Source organism: Uloborus diversus, chromosome 7, assembly GCF_026930045.1.
Source record: "Uloborus diversus isolate 005 chromosome 7, Udiv.v.3.1, whole genome shotgun sequence".
Lineage (NCBI taxonomy): Eukaryota > Metazoa > Arthropoda > Arachnida > Araneae > Uloboridae > Uloborus > Uloborus diversus.
Genome location: NC_072737.1, coordinates 15309088 through 15332961, shown reverse-complemented (window position 1 = coordinate 15332961; position 23874 = coordinate 15309088). Strand labels below are relative to the sequence as shown.

At 35.3% G+C, this 23874-nt stretch overlaps 1 protein-coding gene across 1 annotated transcript in view; it reads right to left on the bottom strand.

Annotated features, from left to right (window-relative positions):
* Positions 1-2932, bottom strand: part of LOC129225741 (SEC14-like protein 2) — a 91482-nt gene extending 88550 nt beyond the window's left edge. Inside the window, exon 1 of the mRNA XM_054860240.1 lies at positions 2772-2932. Coding sequence (XP_054716215.1) covers positions 2772-2830 — 59 coding nt within the window. The 5' untranslated portion in view covers positions 2831-2932. The remainder of the gene's footprint in view (positions 1-2771) is intronic.
* Between the last annotated feature and the right edge of the window lie 20942 nt (positions 2933-23874).

Here is a 23874-nt window from a genome sequence, read left to right as displayed (position 1 = left end):
AACTCCAGTTGTAGTTCACGTAGAGTAAAAACTAAGACAGTTTTGGAAAGCTAATGAATCGGACTACAAAATGAAATCATAAAAACAATTACGAATATTTCATCGAAAATGTCGATTTCAACGCACTCGGATACCACCAGTGTGCACGGTAGGGGTGGAGAGGGGAGAGAAAAGGGACTCCTGTTGGCTTGGGCCCGAGCCTAAAAGAGGCACCAAGATTTTTAAAATGAAGGGTGAAGTATATGTAGGGGTGGCGGGGGGGGGGGTAAACAATATGGAAGGTCTCGTGAAAGTCATTTTTGACGGGCCTCAAAATTTCTGTTCACATCCCCTACCTGTGCCCCTGCATCGAGTTATTAATTGTAGTCACGTTTTAGTCAGTGTGTATAGTTTCTGGAACAGATCCATCTAGGCATGTTACTCTGCATAGACAAAAACAATAATGTCTTGCAGTCCTGCCTGACTCAACAGTTTACACTCAAATACCATTAATATTCACCAGAAATATTATTGATAGAGGCAAATTACAGTGATTAAGTTGTCTGATTTATTGAGAAACTGACGAGGAGTCGTTGTTAAGTGGATACATCGTTTTGAATAACAATACTTTTTTTAGACACGAATTCGCTTAGAAACGGGTTTGGTGGAATGGACATTTGTCCAAGGTTACTGCGATTTCATCTGTGCTTTAAGCAGTTGCTAGTATGGGTAAACTGTTTCATAACTCACAGAGAAGAAACGGTGTAAGAAATCCTTTTACATAAAATATATGCTGATTTACAGCAAACGAATATCATTATGACGTTACTTGAAGAAAAAAGCAAAGAGAGATAGGGAAAAAAAAGGTGTAGCAGGTATGCGGCTAACTTGTATCCATGAATGAATCAAAATTATGTAATGGTGGGGAAAAATAACTAAATTTAGAATGTCAAGGACACAGCCGCAAAGGCTTGTTGGGTAATCAGGCCCTGTTCGTTTTTTCAACCTGTATCCCATCTCTCTCGGCTGCTATTGATTTTGTCTCCCCCCCCCCCCTCAAAAAATATATTTTCACCTCACTTGATTCCAAATTAACATAATGTACAGAAAAGGAAGGTTGTCGCTGTTAAGGCAAAGCTATAGCAACTGTCAGTATTGGTCGCTGCTGAGGCGGCAAAGCTATAGCAACTGTCAGTATAGGTCGCTGCTGAGGCAAAGCTATAGCAACTGCCAGTATTGGTCGCTGCTGAGGCGGCAAAGCTATAGCAACTGTCAGTATAGGTCGCTGCTGAGGCAAAGCTATAGCAACTGCCAGTATTGGTCGCTGCTGAGGCGACAAAGCTATAGCAACTGTCAGTATAGGTCGCTGCTGAGGCAAAGCTATAGCAACTGTCAGTATTGGTCGCTGCTGAGGCGGCAAAGCTATAGCAACTGTCAGTATAGGTCGCTACTGAGGCAAAGCTATAGCAACTGCCAGTATTGGTCGCTGCTGAGGCGGCAAAGCTATAGCAACTGTCAGTATAGGTAGCTGCTGAGGCAAAGCTATAGCAACTGTCTATATTGCCGCAAGGACAAAGACAATTCATTTCAGGCAGTCGCTGCAGAGCACAGCCATAGTCTACATATTCATAACCGTCTACAACAGGGATTCTCAAAGCGGGTGCCGCAAAGAGATGCACGGGGTGCCGCGAAGGGTCCATGGTATCAGTATTTATACATAGAACAGGTGGCCTAGGGTGCCGTGGAATATTTCTAATTCTTCAACGAGAATCGAACAGTTTGGGTAGCCCTGCTCGAAACAACAAGGGAGGATATGGGTTCTGGCGTTGCAGGAGTCATTATTAAAGCATGTGCATGCAAATTAGTAGGGGGGGGGGCATAAGTGTAATATTTAAGAAAAAAAATAGGTGGGCTGGTACTCTTCCCCGGAAAATTTTCTAAACTGAATCCATAAAACACCGCTTTCAACTATCTTTCGCTGCTTCAGGGAAGGTCATGATCCATGCTCGATAGCAACAAGGATGAAGGCAGCGTAACTTTTTGAGCAATGGTATTTTCTTCCGAAAGTAAGGTTTTGCTCTATATATACTCAAAAACTAAAGTAAATTGAAAAAAATTAAAAATTACTTTGAATTTTGACATCTGGAATTCAAATTGTATGTTTTTCGCAATCACGAGTGTGTGTGTAGGCGTGTGTGTTTGTGTCTGTGTGCAGGTATGAGTGTGTTGGTAATTGTGTGTATGCGTGTTTGTGTGTGTGTGGGGAATGTTTATTTGTGTGTAGGCATATGTGTTTGTGTCTGTGTAGGGAATGTTTATGTGTGTAGGCATATGTGTTTGTGTGCAGGCATGAGTGTGTGGGTAGTTGTGTGTAGGTGTGTGTATGTGTAGGTGTCTGTATGTATGCGTGTGTATGTGTTTGTGTATGTGTGTAGGTGTATGTATGTGTGTGTATGTGTTTGTTTGTACGTGCGTGTATGTATGCGTGTAAGTGTAGGGTATTGACGCAACCTGGAGACAGTTTTCGCTAGAGGAGCAGCATCGTGAGGAGCCGGTAGAAGGTAATGCTGCAGAGGGTGCTGGCGGGAAAATAAAATGATAGCACATCAAAACAGTCAAATGAAAGCAATAAGCAATCGTGATTGCGCAATAATTTTCTTGCTTTGTTAACACTTAATTATTTCATCGCTTTTCACACCAAGAGCTTTGTTTATCTCTTAATTCCACCCCCTCTAAAAACTTACTCCAGGATACAACCACATACTTTAAGGACATCTTTTAAAGCCACTTACCCCTCACTTTTCGCTGCCCTCAGGAGCATTGCCCTTGAACGTCTTTTAAACTTCATCATGTCATCGAATTTCACCACGTTACAGACAATACAATAGTCAATCCTACGTGCGGCAGGGGAATGGAACCACCAGAACTGCGCAATACCTTTTCAACCCCCTTGTTTCGCTAAAATGCTTACATGTATCCCTCCTGATGCGCTTTTATCAGTGATGAGTGGAGGAAATATTTAAAATCCGCGTAATGGGTCTTCCATGCATGAAAACAATCACAAAATGATGCATTAAGCTGAACGTTTATCTCTAAAACGCTATCCACCATTTCGTGTTTTTTTTTTTTATTCATGAAAATTGCAAAACAGATTAATATCATCACTTAAGAAAGTTTATGAAAAATATTCTTTGTCTCTTTCTAATGTAATTGATCAAAATTGCCCATCGTGGTTTCGAGCACCGGTAAGTATACTTCCAATTGATCTTTTCAAGAAACAGAAGCCGGGGCTAAAACCGGTTAGGTGGTTCAGAATTGTTATTGCCATTTTTATCTGATCTTATGAATCTCTTCATTTTTTTTTTTTAAATTCAGAAAGAGCGTTGTCATACAAATTTCTTCGAGTAGTTCACTGCGCACTTTAAACAATGAAACTGGTGGTTTTTTTGTGACTATGATTACATGCAATATGTTTCACTATTTTGCGTATTCTTCCTTAACTAACTCGATAATAACGAATACTATTTCAGACTTAAATTAAACCTTATTTCGAAATTCAGAATTACCATTTGGTCTTCAGTAAGACCTCAATCGCATGACATGTTTTAAAAACTTTCAAACTTTTCAAACTCAAAAACTTTTTGGGGTGAAATGCCAACGCCAAAATAATATTGGGTGAGCACAAGAATTTATTGATAAAATCAACATGCCACTCTTTCTCTTGAACTTGAGGGGACAACTAGGGATAATATAGTAATTAGAACAAAGTAAAGTATAAAGAATGTGTTATCTAATCAAATGTTCAAAAGATTTTTCTTACATGTGCTAATGCTTGTTACAATACTACGAATCAAAAATGTAAAAGCAAAAATAAACCACTCCTTTTTTTTTCATTGAAAAGACTATTTCTTAGTTTACTTTCATTGTTGTCAAAAAAAAAAAAAAAGAGTTATTAATACATTTAACAAATCAATTCCAAGGCTGAACTTAAGTAAGCATATACTTGTGGGCGTTTTTTAAAGCTTTCTTTTTCACTATACTAGTTCAAAAGCGCTTTTTAAAAAGTGCTTTGTTCGATAAAATTAAAATTAAAAATTTGAGACTGCTTTAGAATTGGCATAAACATAAAATTATTAAGATCAACTTCAACTTTTGAGTGATGCAATCAAGAAATTATATACTCATTTTACTTCAAACACTTTAGTGCGATTTAAGTTTATGGAAATAGCCTTTAGAATTAAAAAACGATTTTTGTATTTTATTAGATGAATGCTATCATTCTTGTGTGTCTATATATAACTGCGACCCTGAATACTCTTCAAAGAGACTTTTTCGTTTCTAAATATACCCTGAAATGACACAGTCTTGACAGTAAAACATTTAAGTTGCCGGATCGAGTTCAGCCTATTCACGATAAAGCCTTTCCCTGCATGTTAAACATTACCAAAACATATTATCAAATGATCATACCGTGGCGTGAGTTTCATTATTGAAACACGCGGGTTACTCAATCATCGGCTATTAAGTAATATAGCCGATGATTGAGTAACCCGCGTGTTGTGGATTGTGGATCATGTATGAGGATTCTGCAGATGTGAGCGGCAGGAATGTTGTGAATGTCTGAGTGGCTATTAAAAATGTAGAGAGAAGTATGGACTATCTTTGGGCTCTGTTTAGCAGATCCTGAGTTAATAACAATTTTAAATCACCCTGCTCGCTAAGATACATCAGTTTTGGTGCCATCATGAAAGATGATTGTCATGAATTATTATCAAACTAGAAAATCGCCCGTCTTCGTATAAGGGGTGAAAATTTATTCTACATTTGAACGAAGCCATTGCCTGTTTGGTGATGTTTTGATGGTTGAAATGGTAACCCTAACTCCAGTGGATTAACCCTAAGCTCCAGTAGATAACGTTCATTGTTGACCGCTTTTTCGTTTCTTCATTCTCCTGATATGACACAGTCTTACCAGTAAAACTGTTAAGTTACCGGATCAAGTTCAGCCTTGTCAAAATAAAGCATTTCCCTGCATGTCAAACACTACCAAAACATATTATCAAATGATCATGCCGTGGCGCTAGTTTCATTGTTGAAACACACGGGTTACTCGATCATCGGCTATTTATTTATATGAGGATTTCAAAAGCAAGCGTGAGATATTATAACACCTCATTTACTATTAACCGGATTACCAGGAACTTTAGAAGCTCAAGAGCCCGTAACCATTTGTTTTAGAAAGTCAAACTCAATATCTATTGACACGTTATAATGCTTTGCTAAGCCGAGTAACAAGACTATTATGATCTGAAGGTAATAATCACAGCTTGTATTACATTTCCTATGAGTTATTTTTCTGATAAAACTACCTAACAATTTGAGTTTGAGGTATTGAAAAATTAGAGCTGCAAGCTTATCTCAGAAAGAATGCAACAGATTTTTGTAGTCTTTAATCAGATCAACAAACACTGTTCGGAAAAATAAAAGATGTTAGCAAATCTTTATAAGGATGCGTGAGCTTTTAAATCCCTAGTTCTGGCAGTGGTAATTTGACAATCAAAATTCTGCAGTCCAAAACTTTTTTTTTTCTTCAAAACTACAAAAAAGTTGCTGCAATTTATTTCACTGCTAATCATAGTCTACTAAAACAATGCATTTGATCATCTAGAAACTAACAGAATTTTAGCAAACCAAAATAACGACGGATGCATTTTGATACGATCTGATAGCTAGGGTAAATGGAACTCTGAAAATACGGAGTTTTTGCAGAGTGGTTTTGTTTTGCTAATTGGTAGTTTATGATCAAAACTAGTGGTTTCCGCACGGCTTTGCCTGTAGTAGAAAATTAAAAGGTCTTTTTAATTTTCTTCATTGGTTCGCCTGTATATAACAAATAATGTATGGTGAATTTCTCGCCAATTGGCTCGCCCATTTTACGGTTCCACGTTATAATAACTTGGTAATTTACTCGTCCATCTTATGATAATTTTGCTCGGGAAAATGTTCTTAAAATTGGAATAAAAAAAAACAAATCGAATTTTCGAAAAATCGCTTCGAGGTGCTCACCCTCATGCTACAAACTAACTTTGTGCCAAGTTTCATGAAAATCAGCCGAACGGACTAGGCGCTACGCGCGTCACAGACAGAGATCCAGATATCCAGACAAGCTTTATTATTAAGAAAGATTACAGTTTTCCATTTTTGGAGTAATGAAATAAATTTCATGAAGAATTGTTAGCTTCATGCAGAATGTTTGCCTATGTTCAACTCATGTTAGTCGAATGCAAAAATCTAACTCTTGCAATTATTTGTAATTTCTCGTAATTTAATGAAAACAGTGGATTGATAGTTAGTATTAACAAAAGTAATACAAGACAGAAAATAAGACTTAATAATTGATATCAGACATTTAGAAACAAGAGGCTTTGATATATTCTTACATAATGGAAAAAATCTGCATGCATGAGGGGCTGAGGTGTTGATATTACTTTCAGTATCAAATTGTAATAACTACAATTTGAAATTCGAAAAATTTCTGATAAATTGCATCTTTTTTTCCTCACCAAAAAATCTGTGTGTTTTTTTTTTTTTTTAAAGAAAATTATTCTGTAGAATTTGACGACTTTTTTGAAATTGAATGATCATAATTACACCACAGAGAAATTTTCCTTTATCTGCGAAGTGGATGGATATGACGCGTGTATAGATAAGAACTCACATTATTCTAAACAATTAATGTAAAAAATAAAAAACTTAATTGCAACGAACAAAAGCGCATACAAAGAAAATGTGATAGTTTAAGAAGAAATAAACATAGTAAGAATATGAAAAAAAAAATGTTTTGTAACCAATAATACATGACTTCATACCAATTGTTTCTATTAGCTGAATTGTTGCTTCTTTCTTCCCTTATTTATTTTTTTTTTTTTTTCCGCTGGAGAATCTTAAGTTCTTTCTTGCCCAAGTAGGCTCCATTCTGTTAAGCTAATGATTATGCTTGCTAATCAAAAGGCATTTGAATTCACTACAAGCTCCAAGGGATCAACTACAATTTTATATATTTACAGTAAAACCTCCTTAAGTCGTCATTCAAGGTACCAAAAATTTTTGACCACTTAATATGCGGAGTGACTACTTATGTGGAGTGGGAAATTAAGGAAGAAAAAAAAAGCCTTACAAATATTCATGAATAGCAGCAGAATTCTGTGAGAAAAACAATAGCTTACGTAATCAATGTCTATAAATTAGTGGAAATTTTAAAAAGGGGAAAAAATACTAATGATAGTTACTTTGTTTTGTTTTCTCTTACTTATACATTACTTAATAACAACAATTTATTTTACTGCAGTTACGGTTTATTAATACAATCTTTCAATGTGGACTGATGAAGTTGTTGCTTACGGAAAAGAACTATCTCTTCGAACACACATCAATGTAAAATTTTGTGTTTGTTGTTCCTTGTGAACGGATGTTAAATACTGACTAACTTTCTCAGGGTATTAGATTTTGTCTGTCTTTGCTGGAAGGAGTTAGATTCATATTCTCGGCACTCGGCAGAGTCACAGCAAGAAGTATGCTTTGAATGACCAAAACCGAGGATCGAGATTTCAAGGAAAATGAATATCAAACAGCCTTTCAACTAAGTCCGACACTATTTTCTAAGATCCGATAAGGAAAAGGAATTTTAGAAAACAATTTTTGAGTGACTAGTTAAGCGGGTAAAATTAAATTTTGTGACCAGTAAAGGAGAGTCATTTTACATTACTATGAATGAGACCTTGTCGGGACCAAAGAAAAACGACGACTTAAACGGAGTGACCACTTTAACCGGTCGACTACTTATTGAGGTTTCGCTGTAATCTGTTTGAGGGTGGTGAATAATGATTTGGTTCATAAAGAATGATTTACATCTAGAACATTTAAGTCAGATTAGTGATATTATTTTAAAATTTATTTTTTTTTTAATTATTAAAAGTATTTAATTAAAACCGTACATGGGAATGCATGACTCTAGGCCAAAAGCTCTGGTGGAGATGACAGCAAAATCTCTATTTGATTGCGTCCGTAATAAACACAGTAAGAAAGTTTAATGACAAATTTGATATTTTGTATCAAAAGACATTTTATATTTGTCATTTTTAGCATGAACATCTTCATCTCTATTTTTCAGTTTACATCAATGCTATTTACTAAATAGAAAAGAAAGCTTAAAAGAAAAGAAAGAGTAAGTCTGTGAGTGTATCTATAAACTATTACCCAGGAATTTTTTCTCTGAAACCAAATTGCTTCTGTATACAAGCTAAAAAACGAGATCTTATGTTTTGTTGCATGAAGAAAGGAACTTGAAAACATTTTTGACATGTTTGGTCTAAAGACACCTCAATCATATCTTTGAATCTTTTTTTTAAGAAGCAATTTACCAAATGCTTCATCTTTCAAACATGCAGAAGATGGGTACAGCATGCTTTTACAGATAGTATCTCCAGTAACAAAGTTTTCAAGTTCTCTACAGAGAAGATGTCACAAATGATATTTTAACTGTCACTCTTCTAACTCACTTGTCTAAAGATGTATCTAAATGCTTTCTGATAAAAAATATTAAAAAAAGAGCAATAAATCTTGAAAGAAAGTTACGGTTTTGCTTATTTTTCTGTTACACTCTAACTGTCCCAGCAGACAAAAAACAAATGTAGTGGTAAAAAGATTTGTTAAGAAACTCTAAGCAAGAACACGTCATATTTTTTTTTAAAGTTTTCGACATTGACTACCTATGTCATACAACGCACGTGACAAGTGAACGGGCCCGTCAACAAACTCGAATTTAATCCTTTTCAGAAGGTTCATTTATCTTTAGAAATTTTTTTTTTAAATGCATTTATAATTATTTATTTTTCTACGAAATGACCTTGAACTTGTAGCTACAAATGTCCGGCGCCACGAGTTAAGACTTTTGACGTTTTCCACCTCCAACTACAGGAATAGATATCTGACAAACGGAATTGCAGCCATCCGTTAAGTTGGTTTTCTAGAAACCCCCTTGGGTTTTGACAGATTACCTTTCAGGCTGAAGAATAAGTACCTGCTTTCTTGATATTTTCTTCTGGGAAGTAAAGATCATTTTCCGACGTATTCATTTACTTCAAAAGATAAACTCTAAACTCTGCTAATGTCTGCAAACAACTCGGCTTCTTTATTTTTTTTTATAGTCACAAGCACATACTTTAGTTTTCATTTTCTTTTAAAACTAAATAAATAGCCAATAAAAAGTGCTCAAAACGGACACAGAAACAAAAGTAATACTGTCAAAAATGAGGTAAATATTTAATTTTTAGAAAAAAGTATTAAAAAAAGAAAAGAAAGAAAGGAAGAAAATGCACGCACGCACACAAAGCGAAGCCCCGACGAAGAAATAAATGAGAATTTTAAGTACGCTACTAATTTGAATCAGGACAATCCTTTAGGACAATTTTCATTCAAAGTTTTTTTGTTTATTGAACGTTTTATCAGCAAGTACATTGATATGAATTTCTTAATAACTATTTATGCAACTTATCTTCAACAGATCTAAAAAATAATTTAAAAACGAAAACAGGAAAAAAAAAAGTCTTCCAAACTGCAGCTGAAAATTGCTCTAAAAAGTAAAAAAAAAAAAAAAAAACGGTGACCCTCTTCTTCCTATGAACTCTAATTTGAATTCTGAAACTTTGAATTCAAATTATGTTTTTCGCAATCACGAGTTGCGACAAGACCCTACTCATTAGAGTTATTGTTTCTAGAAGTGGCTCCCCCCAAGCATGTCCCTCCTCCTGGGTGGTTATGTGTGTATAGTTGTGTGTGTGCAGGCTTAGGTGTGTGCACGTAGGCCTGTGTATGTGTGTAAAGGCGCGCGCGTGTAGGCGAGGGTGTATGAGCATGCGTGTGAAGGACATGGACGCCATCACCCAGCAGAAGTGGATTCCGGAGGACAGTGCTCAGGACCAGAGCAGCCGTGCCGCCACCGGTGGGCGGTGGTGCTGCTGGTCCAAACTGAAAAAGGAACCACAACGTCAAGGACTGTCAAATGAGAACAATAAACAATCGTGATTGCTCAAAAAAAACAGGCATTTAAATTTTAAATAATGTCATTACATTTCAAGTAAAGTCAACATGAATCTCCAACGCTGTAGGTATTAAACAAACTACAACACTCTATTAAGGTTGCTTACACAGCCTCTTATTTCATCAGTGAAACGAAAGGGAATAATCGAAATTGAAAATTTCCCAGTCAATGGTCAAATGTGTCAACGTGTATTCCCAGTACAGAAAGTATGAAGCAAGCTACACTGCTCTATTAGGGTTGCTTATAGGACTTCTTATCATCAACAATTAAAAAAATAGAGAAAAATGGGATTAACAATCATGAAAAGTTGCTCATTAGATGATTAAAACCTTCTACTTATAATCCTGACCAAACAAGCAACAATACTCTATTACGACGAATTATACAATGAATTTTTTATCAGCAGCAAACAGAAATAAAACTAACAAATCGAAAAGTTTATGAGGAGATGGTTGAAGACAGTTAAAGATCTCTAATGCTGGACGCCTTAAACAAACTATATCTGGGGCAAACCTAACCTGGCAGCATTGTGAAGGCTTATTCAGACCCTAATCACAGCATTACGAAGCCCAGGCCCGACGAGATGCCATGTCAGCCTAGTCGGAAACTAGGGACCGGGTCCTGTGGGGGGGGGGGGGGGGGGGGTGGCGACAATGACGCAAAAAAGGGGGAGGAGGGGGAAGAAACTCCAAATAAGAGAAAACGCAAAAATTAAGCAAAATTTACTCTTTTGGTATTTACTGGTTTTGGTACTTATAATAGAGTTAACTGTTTTCTAGTAAGCAGTTTTGATTTTTTTTTTCTCCCCCCCCCCTTTTTTTTCTTTTTTTCCTTTTCTTTTCTCCACCCGCCATGGCTGTCTGCGGTCCTGACAAAGCTGCCAGGTTAGGTTTGCCCCAACTATACAACACTCTACCAAGGGCGCCCACATGCAAAATTGTAAGGGGGGGGCTCAGATATTTTCCCCATGGGTAAGGAGGGTATTTTCTCCATGGAAACCGATTTCAGGACAGATTAGAGTCATTAAAATATTTCATTTTTAATAACTTATTCATTAATGGCTGAAGAATAAATGTTTTTAAATTTTTGAAAAGAAAAAAGTACGAAAAGCTAGGAAGTTCTAATTTCAAAGGGGGGGGGGGGCTCAAGCCCCCTTGCCCTCTACTAAGACACAACCTCTTATCTTCAACAGTAAAACGAAGTTAAAAATTTCCCAGTCGATGGACAAGGGTGTCAACGTTCAATACTGAAGATATGTAAAAGGTACAATGCTCCTTCAAAGCTGCTTCTACAACGTCTAATCTCCAACAATTGAAAAAAAAAAAAACGAAAAAAAAAAAAAAGGAATTAACGAAATTGAAAAGTGGCTCTTTAGATGTTGAAAAATATCAACTTGTATCTCCAATACTTAAGATATGAAACACGCTACAATGCTCCATTAGGGCTACTTAAAATGTCAAAGACAGTAGGACAGTAGAATGGCAGACAGGATAATAGTTTCAGATCACGCACAGACATTAAACAGTGCTCTAAAAACATAAAATGATTGGTTGAAAAAAAAAGAGTAAATAAAATTGTAAGAAAATTAATAAAAGATCAAGACAAACTAATGATACAACAAAGAGGCTTTACGGGATTTGGGCGAATTCATTGACGTCATCCTTTGATAAATTGTTCGGTTTTGTTCTATCGGCGGTGTGTTTAGTAATTTCGATTCTTAGATCCGGACTTATTCCAAGGTCTAGGAGGAATAGATTTTTGAAAAGTTTATCGTGATGAGGAAAACTACAGAGCTCTTTTCAGAGAAGCATAAAATTATGATTATTTCTAAAAAGAAAACGAACAAGTTGAATAACAGTTTTAATAGCTGGAAAGAAATTAATCACGATATTAGGTCTTTTTAAAGACATTTTTACTTTATTATAGGACTAGTGGTACCCGCACGGCTTTGCCCGTAATAGAAAAATAAAAAGGTATTTTGTTTCGTCTGTATATTTACAAATAATGTATGGTGAATTTTCTCGCCAATTGGCCTGTACCCATGTTACGGTTCCACGTTATGATAATTTCGTATCTCGCCAATTGGCTTGTGTCCATGTTACGGTTCCACGTTATGATAATTCGTAATTTACTCGTCCGTCTTATGATAATTTTGTTCTTAAAATTGGAATAGAAAAAGAACCACATCGAATTTTCGAAAAATCGCTTCAAGGTGCACACCCCCCATGCTACAAACTAACTTTGTGCTAAATTTCATGAAAATCGGCCGAACGGTCTAGGCGCTATGCGCGTCACAGAGATCCTGACAGACAGAGATCAGGACAGAGATACTTTCAGCTTTATTATTAGTAAAGATGAGTGACGCAAAAAAAAAAAAGAGAGAGAGATTTAAAACAACCATTTTTTTTTGTTTCAGTTGCAATTACAATTTGTTTTTTTTTCTCCCTAAAATACTTTTAATGAGCAATAAAATGTAAAAATGATCAAACTTAGCATGAAAAAGTACCTTTCATCATCTTTTTGTGTGAAAAATAGGCACCATATGCAGTGAAGCCCTGCTTTTACGTTCCCCGAATATAAGTTTACGTTTTTATCATCAGGTTCTTGTTTTTCTGTACACTAATAATGTTAATTTCACCCGGATTGTAAGTTTATTAAAACGTTTTGCGCTTAAAAGTTGCAAAATATACATTGTAAGTTTGTTGAACTGCTACATTTTTATTCAAAATTTAAATAAAAAGTTCGATACCGAATGAAAATTTTAAATTAAGCATATGACATTTTATTGAAGATTTCAAAATAATTACTAAGGGAGAAATTAAAACATATTACCATAAAAAATTCATTGAATTTCCAATTTCTAAGTAAAACTGCGCTAGAAATGAAAATTCCTGTGATTTTACTGTCAGAAAACCGGCATTAAATTTCGAAGTAGAATTAATTGCATTTAATGAGTAATTTTAAACTAGTGATAAAATTAATTTACCTTTGTAAAATAAAATGGTTTCATTTTAAAATCATAACGAAGTCAAATACTAGAGCAATACCAGCATCAAAATTTACAAACAAAGATACCTTGTTTGCATCACTATAACCGCCAAGTTCGCCAACTTAGTGCCGCAACATTTTTTTTAGGCTTAAGGGCTACGTAGCAACTGTTTAAATACAAATAGGGCTTCAAAAAATGTTTTACAGCTCAGTACTAGCGTGCAGAAAATGATATCAGTTGCTATGGAGCCTATAACCTTCTTTTTGTAAAAACAAAAATTTTAAATGTTGACGCATTGTTTCTACAGTGTCGTGAGAGCGGCGTGTGTAGCAACTATGTTTTCACTTACTTTAAGTTCCTTGAAAGTTTAGTATTGTATTTCTATGGTAACTAAGGTTAAATATCTAAACTGGTGATTGCACAGTTTGTTTTGTGTAACTGTTTTGTCAAGGTTATATTTTGAAAAACGTGTTGCAATGGGGTTGTTTCCTTCAGGCTCTGCTTTTAGTCATTAAAACTGTTAGAATAAGCAAAAAAAAAAAAAAAAAAGCATGGAGCCAGAAAAAAACTTTTATTTTCCAAACAGTTACCTAAAATTACTTTTTTTTAAATGTCTAATTCTGGAGCTAAGGCGTGATCTTTATGACGTCACACAAGTGATGTACTTTGACATGCTACTCCGTTGGCGCACTAAATGTTTACGCTTTGCTGTGAACCGCGTTGCCAGGTTATGATAGTTAGCACTGTGCGCTAATGGCATCAGTGGATGGCGTTTCATCACTTGTGATGTCATGTGCAGAAGCGTAAAAAATGAATTTCAATCTGCACAATAAATAAAACAACTGTTAAAAAATACTAAACTTTGTCAGATTATTAAATAATGTGTTTATAAACATGCTCTTTCAGAAAAAATACTTTAAAATTTCGGAAACAACCCCATTTTGCGCCACAAGTTTTCACAGTGTAAACTGCAATGCAGGAACTTGAAGAAATATCACTGTAATGAGAAGAAAGGAAAAACTTTGGCTGTGACCAAACTTACACTGACGGTGTTTGGAACAGCAAGAAAAGTACCAATGGAAACAACCTCGAAAAAAACTTAGAGTATAGCTTAACTAAGTATAGCTAAACTTAGAGTACAAATTATTTCTAACTAATACTGAGTCACAGAGTTTTTTTTTTTTTTTGAAGAAATAGTCAGTGTCTTCGAACACCACCTGTTTGGGGGGGTTCAAGAAGTTTATAAAAAAAATGTCTCGAAATTTTTAAAGAAATTGGTTAAAAATTATAAAATTTATACCATTCAAAGTCTGTTGAATTTTTACCATTTAAAAAAATAAATAAATAAAATTATAAAAAAGTTGATGCCCATTTTTTCTGAGCAATCACGATTGCTTATTGTTCTCATTTGACATTTTTTGATGTTCCGTTCCTTTTTCAGCTTGGACCAGGGCCTCTGCAGAACCACCGCCCGCCGTCCTCCAGGCGCGGCTGTCCCCCGGTCTTGAGCTATCCGCTTCTCCTGGTCGGAGGCGCCCATATCCTACGCACACACGCATACACACACACGCCTACACACACACGCATACACACACACGCCTACACACACATACACACACTCATGCCTGCGCACATACACAAACACACACAGCCACACACTCATCACAGACACAAACACATATGCCAACATACACACACACAAACACACAGCCACACACTCATCACAGACACAAACACATATGCCTACATACACACACACACACGAACGCCTACACACACACGCGCGTACACACACAGCACTGCATACATACACACACACGCGCACCCACACACATGCGCCCACACAAACACACACGCGCATTCATACACACACACGCTCGTGATTGCGAAATACATAACTTGAATTCAAGAGCCAAAAATTCAAATTAATATTTTTTTTGTTTTTTATTTTTTTTAATATTTTGTTTTTCTTCGTTTTATCAAAGTCTTGAAAAAAAAAAAAGCAAAAATTAATACAAAAAAACCCTTTATGAACACATGATTTCACTCATGAATAATTAAGTATGAGAAAGTTATGTCAGGGTGCACTTAACAATTATAGAGAGCGAGAAAAAGGTAAGTGGCATGAAATAGATGAGCTCCTTGTACACCTGTTTTATTGTAACATACGAAAAGATCTTCACCCCTATTATCTCTACCTGGATTTTTTCAGACATGGTATTACATTTCTGAGATGTGTGCTTGACTAGTTAACTGTCGTCTGAAACCCACCCTCCTTAACCCTTTCAGACGGAATTTTGAAATACTCAACCAAAAATGTTTTTATATGGTAGACAGAGTATTATGGTAAAGAGTATCTTATATAAGACAAAATTTCAAGTTCGTAATAGACAAAATTTCAAGTTTATAGGTGAAAAATTAAAAGAGTTATGACACGTCCAATATTCCGGACATTTATTATTGAAATACATATTTCAGATAAAAAAACGATGAAATATCAAACAAACATCTTTGTAAAATATTCTCTAAACAATAACAAAACATAATATAAGCATTTGAAATGATTAATAAAAAATTATATATTTTTAAAAAATCAGAAGGGGGAGGGGGAAACCCCCTCGCTTTTGCGGCGAAAATCCGTGGTTGGGAAAATGAACCAGTCCCATTCTCCCAATTAATTTTATTTCTTAATGTTGTCAATCTCAAAATGAAAAATTGTTGCACAGATAGTAATAAGCAGACTGTAAAGAGTTAACTACGCAAAAAATCGCGTCATTTATTCAATTAATAAATTATTAGCAGCTGTTTAAATTTCATGTCCGGTATGCCGGACGCCACGTCTGAAAGAGTTAAGAGCAAAAGTGCCCCCCCCCCCACAAATATCGCGAAGCCCCCCCCAAAAGCAAGAGCCCCCAAACAAAAAATACCCCTCAACAACCCCCCCCCCTAAAAATTTCAATGGAGCAGTCTGCGCCATGACCCAGCCTAGGTGAGCACCCCCTGGTTTGAAGGATGTTGGGCAATTTCTTCACTTTTCTACCTGGTTACACTTTCCAATAATTACCCGTTCGAAAGTTGATTCAAATACTTTGCGTAGGGTATAGGAGGCCTAAATCTACAGAAATAATTTTCTCTCTAAAATTCTCTCGGGCAACAATGCAGCAACAGTACTTTTGCTATCTTTAGTGCTGTTGTTTTTATATTGAAAGTTTTGACTGTATCTTGTTGAAAGTTGCTGAATTTTAAACGTTTTGATCGCAAGAACGGAAATACATTAATAAAGCAAATATAAATAAAAAAACAATTTCCTTTATACAGGGAGAGTTTGAACACGGCGTGAAAACTTTACTGAATTATAGAAAACATCTAAACTAGCAAGAATATATAGGAACGCACGGTCACAAACACAAGGCTGACGCTCTACATGCACTGAAACTGATGGATGCGAAACGGGTCACGAATATATTACACATTATTTTAGTTTCCAAGATGAGTTAAAGCAGTTTGCTGATATTTGCGACCAGTTGCTTTATTTCATTTGTCGCAATGACACAACACCGACCATGGCAACGACGAACTATTCTGACCAGATTTTACCGATCGCTGCGTTATCGTTGCGACATTTGTATTGGAGTAACTAGCCGCACATTTCAACAACCACATTAAACCTTTCTTAAAAAGCTAAAATGTTGCTTGAAATCGTCTTTGTGTATCGTAATCGTAACCTGTTTCGCCTCTGCCAGCTTCTGTCTTTGCGTGCATGTAGCGCGTGAGCATTTCATTTGCGATCATATGTTCCTTTTTATTCTTACGTGCTCAGATATTTTCTATCACCCAGTAAACGTTTACCTTCTTATTCACACCCACCCTGTATAAATCTTCTATTCAGGGTTCATAATGTATCCAGTATAAAAAAAATTAAAGAATTTTTGAGATTCAACGACTTTTACTTTATATCTGGAGTTCAGTCCGAATAAAACAAATGGAAACTACTTTACGACAGCTCAGTAGTCTGACTACAGTTACATGCTTTGCAACGTATGATGAAATTGCTGTTGACAAAATGCGCATCATTTCCTTCACGAAATTGGTATATTGTTGGTAAGCGCAAAGTGATTGAAATAACTAAATTTTATAGAATATCGTCATAGGTGTCTCATAAAACGCGAAAAGCAATTTATTAATTGTGAGGACATAAAACTTAAAAATACGGCGCGTTGAAATGGACTATTTCCTTTGTCATTTAAAACTCAGCTTCGGTTTTCCTTAACGAAATAATGAGCAATAAATAGCGTTAACAATACCTTTTCAAGCTATATTAGCGAGAAATATGTGCCAAGATATTTTGCAAATATTCATACTTTATTCTAAACTAGTGGTACCCGCACGGCTTTGCCCGTAGTGGAAAATCAAAAGGTGATTTGGTTCGCCTGTATATTTGCAAATAATGGATGATGAATTTCTTGCCAATTGGCTATGTTCATTCGCTCTCACATTCCACGTCATGATAATTTCGTAATTTACTTGTCCATCTTATAATAATTTTGCTCCGGAAAATGTTCTTAAAATTGAAATGGAAAAAGAACAAAATCGAATTTTCGAAAAACCGCTTCGTGGTGCACACCCCCATGCTACAAACTAACTTTGCACCAAATTTCATGAAAATCGGCAGAACGGTCTAGGCGCTATGCGCGTCACAGAGATCCAGACAGAAATCCGGACAGAAATCCAGACAGAAATCCAGACAGAGAGACTTTCAGCTTTATTATTAGTAGAAATTACAAAAAGACTAAATAATAAGGAATAAAAGTTTCAAATTAAATCTCTTCTCCAGTGGTTAAATGCTTCACAACGAAGGATTCCTACTTACAAAACAACAGTACGTATATAAAAGTTTTTGTTGTAGAGTTGAAATGTGTGCAAAAAATATTACTTTAAAGCATTCAAAACAATTTTCTTTTTATAGAGGAGAATCTGTACTGGGGATATTCTCAAAAATGATACAATTAGATATACTTTCAAACATATATATACTTTATTTTAAACTTTATAAACTGAATTTATTAAAACATGTACGTGTTTCAAATAGTAAATAACTAAATTTGCATAATTGCTAACTATGTAAAAAGGACTAAAAATGTTCATTCTGTAGCAAAGGGAAAATATTTCTCTTTTCATTTCTTCCGATCATGTTAAAGCACTGCGATTCGCTTAAATCTCGCAAAAAATCTTTACTAATAATAAAGCTGAAAGCCTCTCTGTCCGGATCTCTGTCTGTCAGGATCTCTGTGACGCGCATAGCGCCTAGACCGTTCGGCCGATTTTCATGAAATTTGGCACAAAGTTAGTTTGTAGCATGGGGGTGTGCACCTCGCAGGATTTTTCAAAAATTCGATGTGGTTCTCTTTCTATTCCAATTTTAAGAACAAAATTATCGAAAAATGAACGAGTAAATTACGAATTTAGCATAACGTAGAACCGTAACAGGGGCACAAGCCAATTGGCGAGAAAATTCACCGTACATTTTTTGTAAATATACAGGCGAACCAAAAGACCTTTTAATTTTTCTATTACGGGCAAAGCTGTGCGGTTACCACTAGTATATAAATAAATGAGGAAAAAAAAGGAAAATCATCTAGCATACAACATCTTGCATCCAGCTCCTGGCATTAATTTTAATTTGACACTTTGAATTCAAATTATGTTTTTCGCAACCACGAATTGCGATAGGATCCTACTCGTTATGTATTTTTAAAAGACTTCAAAGGAGGTTACGAATTCGTTTGCGACTTTTTATGTATGTTTTCTGATTTCTCCAAGACGCCTGGACCGATTTGAAAAATTCTTTTTTTGTTTGAAAGAGTATACTCTTTCCAGATGGTCCATTTGTAAATTTGTCTGGATCTGATGAGGGGTCAGTTACAGTTGCCCGTAACTGACAACCAACGGAATCCTGAGTCGATCATAAATTTAAATTTAAAATTAAATTAGTCTTTAGAAGTAAACCAACTCAGTTAAGTTAGGTAGTAGTTTATAGGAGATCCCGACTTCAAAAGGTTATTAAAAATTAAGAGACCGTAGATAATTAGTTAGGTATTAAAATAATTCATCGTATAATAATTAGAATCGGTGTTTATTTTATAATTGGGTGTTTAGTTTAGTTGATTTTTGTATTGGAATTGTAAACAAAATTTGATTTATAGGTTTGGGTAGGAAATCGTATGTAAGTACGACCAATTATTTTTTTACTTTTTGTTCCTCTTTGTTTTTTGAAGGTTTTTTTTTTTTTTTGAATAATTTTGTTTTAATAAATAGTTCTTATGAGAACCATAATTGCGAAAATCAAAATTTGAATTTAAGATGCCAAAATTTAAAAAATGCCTGGTACTGGATGTTCTGTGCAAGATGCTGTTTTTGTCTAAAACGGACTGCAAAGTCGAGAGGGTTAGGTAAAAATAAAGTCGATTCTAAAGGGCGAATATCCGGAGGAGTTCGCACCCTTCACTTCTCGGGGGGCAGCATTTGCGCGCGGACGGAAGAATGGATAAGTTACCAACTACGGTGGATTGAAAACAATAAGTAATCATGATCGCTCAAAAAAAGAAAGCTAAAAGTTTCCTCATTTTTTTTTTTGTTTTGAAAAAACAATGACACATACCAGTAAAAATATTTTGTGTTGTGGACCAAATATTACCACACTTTTGAGGGTAAGTGTATCATGCAGCTCTTATAATAAAATTGATAATAAAATTAATAATTGTGTATAATTAAATTTAACAAAATTAATAATTGTGTGTATAATATAATAATATTAATAATTATGCTTAAACATTTCCTTTCTGGTCAGCTTTCCTAAATCATGAGAAAAACGGATGTTTAAAAAAAAGAGAAAGAGGGAGATCTGTTTTGCGCTTAGAAAGGTAGTGTTTTCGCTTTTCGGCTTGGAGGACAGCTTGTTTGAAATACTGTATTTGAAGCACACGTGAATGTTTCGCTACGATCATATTTTATTGTCTTTGCTAATTACTTCAAGAAAAACAAAGTTGTTTTTCCAAATCACACACACAAACATCACCGCACGTTAACTTGTTTTCGTTTTTCATTCATAAAAGAGCCAATTTAAACGCATATTTCCTTTCATTTTCCCCTTTTGTCACATCTAAAAGGCGGCAATACACACCGGTAAAAGCTGCCAAACGGTTCAAAGTCAGAATCTTTTCCTCATGGTCTAATGTCATCTTTTCTGTAGCTCAAAAGCCCGAGCTTCAAGCGAGTGCTCGTCTGGGCTCCTTTTTATCCTGTTTTGAAGGGTAAACACTCTAACTTTCTTCCTTGTCACTCAAAAATGCTCTTTCAAAGTGATTTAAAGAGCTTAATTGAGTTTGCTTTATTTCAAAGAAAGGAATCGCTTTGGCAAACCGAAAGAGGTTGGCTTGGCCTCCCAATTCGTGGAATACGTCAAACTTTTAGAATGGAGCATACCAGGTATTGGTCTGCTCCATTCCCATTGGTCCCAGGTACCCTGATTTAAGTGTAAGCCCGAAAGCACGGACTTTGCAGCCTCCTAGCTTAGGAACCCCTTAAAATATGTTTAATAATGAATGTTTTCAATCGTTTTGCACTATAAAATTTTTCTAAATATTTTTTATTCTACTATAAGTTTAAAAATTAAATTGTTATTGCTGGCTCTGTTTTAATAAGGTTTATGAGTTTAGCGGAAAACTAACTCTCTCCCATGGAGTGAGAAAACTATCTGGAGTGACATCTAGCGTAGAATGAGACCACTCAGACTCAGATGTCACTGCATGTTAGTACGTAGCTCACTATTACTGCTTAAGGCATTTATTTTGTTTCTGTTGATTTACAAAATTTCAAAATGTTTGAATCTTTTATAATTGTTTATTTATTCATTTTTTAATTAAGTTTCAAATTACAAATACAGAGCTGTTGATCTTTATTGGGGGCTGGTAAATTGACTAGCACCTGATTAGCTGGACCCAGAGTCTGTAGTAAGTTGTCATTTTTTTATCCGCAATATCAAAACAACATTTTATTACTATCTAGTATTGTATTTAGTTAGTTTACATGAGATGTGCAATTGAGCACGTTCTTCGGTTCTGCAAGTCAAGGGGGGCCTTTTCAGGTTTGTTGTGCGAACAATCCTAAGAATTCTAAATCGGGCCCTGGAGCCGTCCCCTTCAAAGTTTGAGTATTAACCCTTCGATATACCTGCGATACAAATCACTGACAGTTTATTTTTAACCGACTTCAAAAAGGAGGCGGTTATCAGTTCATACCGTATATATGTTTTTTTTTTTTTTTGTCCACTCACAGTTTCTCACCTAGTGGACCGATTTTGATGATTCTTCTTTTAATGGATAGGGGATGGCTCAACTTAAGTCCCATTACTTTGTTTGACCAAATTTGTTCGTTAGAAAAAAAGTTATGGTCAAAAAACAGTAAATTTCATGCAATTTCCCTATTAAATGATTAAACATAAAATCCATTGTTTCAACAATTTGGTGCCATACAACAATAATATTGATAGTAATTGTGGTGATAATTTTGAATGGAGGCTTCTCTGAAGCAAGCATCAAGTTTCTTCAGTGTCATTGCTCTATAGTGGGGGTAAACCTAACCTGGAAGCGAGGTTTATGCAGTGATTAGGATCTGCTTAGCCTTCACAATGCTACTAGGTTAGGTTTGCTTCAACTATAGTAGTATTTTTATCGTTATCAAGTATGCCAATAACAGATGATTTGGGCTGAGTAAAGAGATACAGGATTGCACAAAAAGCAACTATGCTGTGAAATGTAAATTAGTTAGGGAAAACGTAATATTTAAATGGTTATAATTAAATTAACACACAAATGAATTCCAGCGAGGAACAAAGATAAATGTTTATTGTCAATCGCTTAAAGTTTAAGGCGTGTTTTTATTTTTTTAGTATGGAGCATTTTTATGAAAAAAATAAGGTAAAGTTTCGTTATAGTAACTTCTTAATATTTCTGAAATACATTTACACTAAAAAGAATAAAATAAAAAAAAATTTGAAAAAAAAAAAAAAAATAGAACCGACTTCGAAATTGCTCTAAAAAGTGAAAAATAATTTTATTCTTTAAACACCATCGATAATACTTTTAAACATAATTTTTGAAGTTGGCGCAAAAACGATCGATAAAGTCATTCACAGCCATAAATCAGTTAAAACTATAAATTAAATCAGGCCCAGTTTCTTCACTACCACATGCATTACGTATTGATGACAGCATCTTTGAGTAACGATATAAATGTTTCGCTCCTAACTTTGGATGATTTTTTGATAACAATATGAACGAAGCATGGTTACAGTGGATTTTACTTTTTGCTTTTGCGCCAACTTCAAAAATTATGTTTAAAAGTATTATCGATGGTGTTTAAAGAATAAAATTATTTTTCACTTTTTAGAGCAATTTTGAAGTCGGTTCTTTTTTTTTTTTTTTTTTCAAAATTTTTTTTTGCGTGTTTGATTTACTTCCCATGAAATTGCATTTCTTCCTGTAACTATTTACGCAAGGAAATTCCAAATCGGACCGCCGTCCCTTCATTTGCCACATTTCATTCATTTCTCTGAAGTGAAAATTAAACTTCATAACTCAACACCAGAGTCTAGTTGTAAGTTATACAGGAAAATTGGTTTGACAAAGCTGTCGCTGAAATTTGCCTTAAGTTTGAAAGAGAAAGCTCTCTTTTCAAGTCTTCCTCAGCTTAGAAGATTCAATGCTTAGCTTCAACTATTCAACATATGATATATAAGTATCCATAGTCGTTAACCAAGCAGATTGACTAATAAAAAATTTCAAGATAATTCGCAGTAATATTTCGAAGTGTCTCCAAACTTTTGAAAATATTGTCGCCTCAGAGCAACAGTAAGATATCTAATCCCAGAAATAACACTAAGATAGCCTTATTATTGCTCTGAGGCGACGATATAACCATGTATAAAAGTCACAATTATGATACAATTTTTAAAAAATCTTATTTTGAAAAATTGCGAACGCAGATTTGACAACCGATAAGGTGAAAAGGGGAACATTCAGTTTGCAGGTGGAAATTGACTCATCTATTAGTTTGCAGGAATTTTAGTTTTTGCAGAGTTGTGTATATGCCTGTAAATTAAGCAGAGTGACATTGAAATGAACGAAACAAGTGTATCACATTTTTACTTTCCCCCTCATTCATATAGACTCGTCTTACATGGTTGCTTGGCATGTAAATGGTCAGTGTGTCATGTGCCACGTAACGTGGACATTCATTTTGTAAGTGATTATGAAGGCCGTGGTGGCGTGATCGGTAAGGAAGGTGTAGGACTCGTAACCGAAGGGGTCCATGGTTCGAAGCCAGCCAGTTAAAGATCCTCCATGCTCGTTAATGGTGACTGGGGCACATTAAATATGCTCGTGGTCGCAAAGTTCTCCAAGTTAATCGGTACTTCTGGGGACCATTGTTCAGGTTGTGGTCTGGATCAAAAAATCAGAGACGTCTTCAGGGTCCCATCCAACCGGTTTACCACAAATAGTGATAGGTACGGGGGACCCTGTAGCGTGATGGCAGTGATTATATTAAAAGGGAAAATAGACATTATTTTGCGAAAAAAATAGAAGCATTTTGACCATTTTGAAACAAGTTCAAATTTTAAACTTTACAATAAACACCATGCGATTTCTATGCGAGAAGCCGAAAGAAATTTCGTGATAGCAAAATAAAGGAAAAAACACCGATTTAATAAATAAATGGTTAGAACATAGATAACCACTGCGCATTCAAT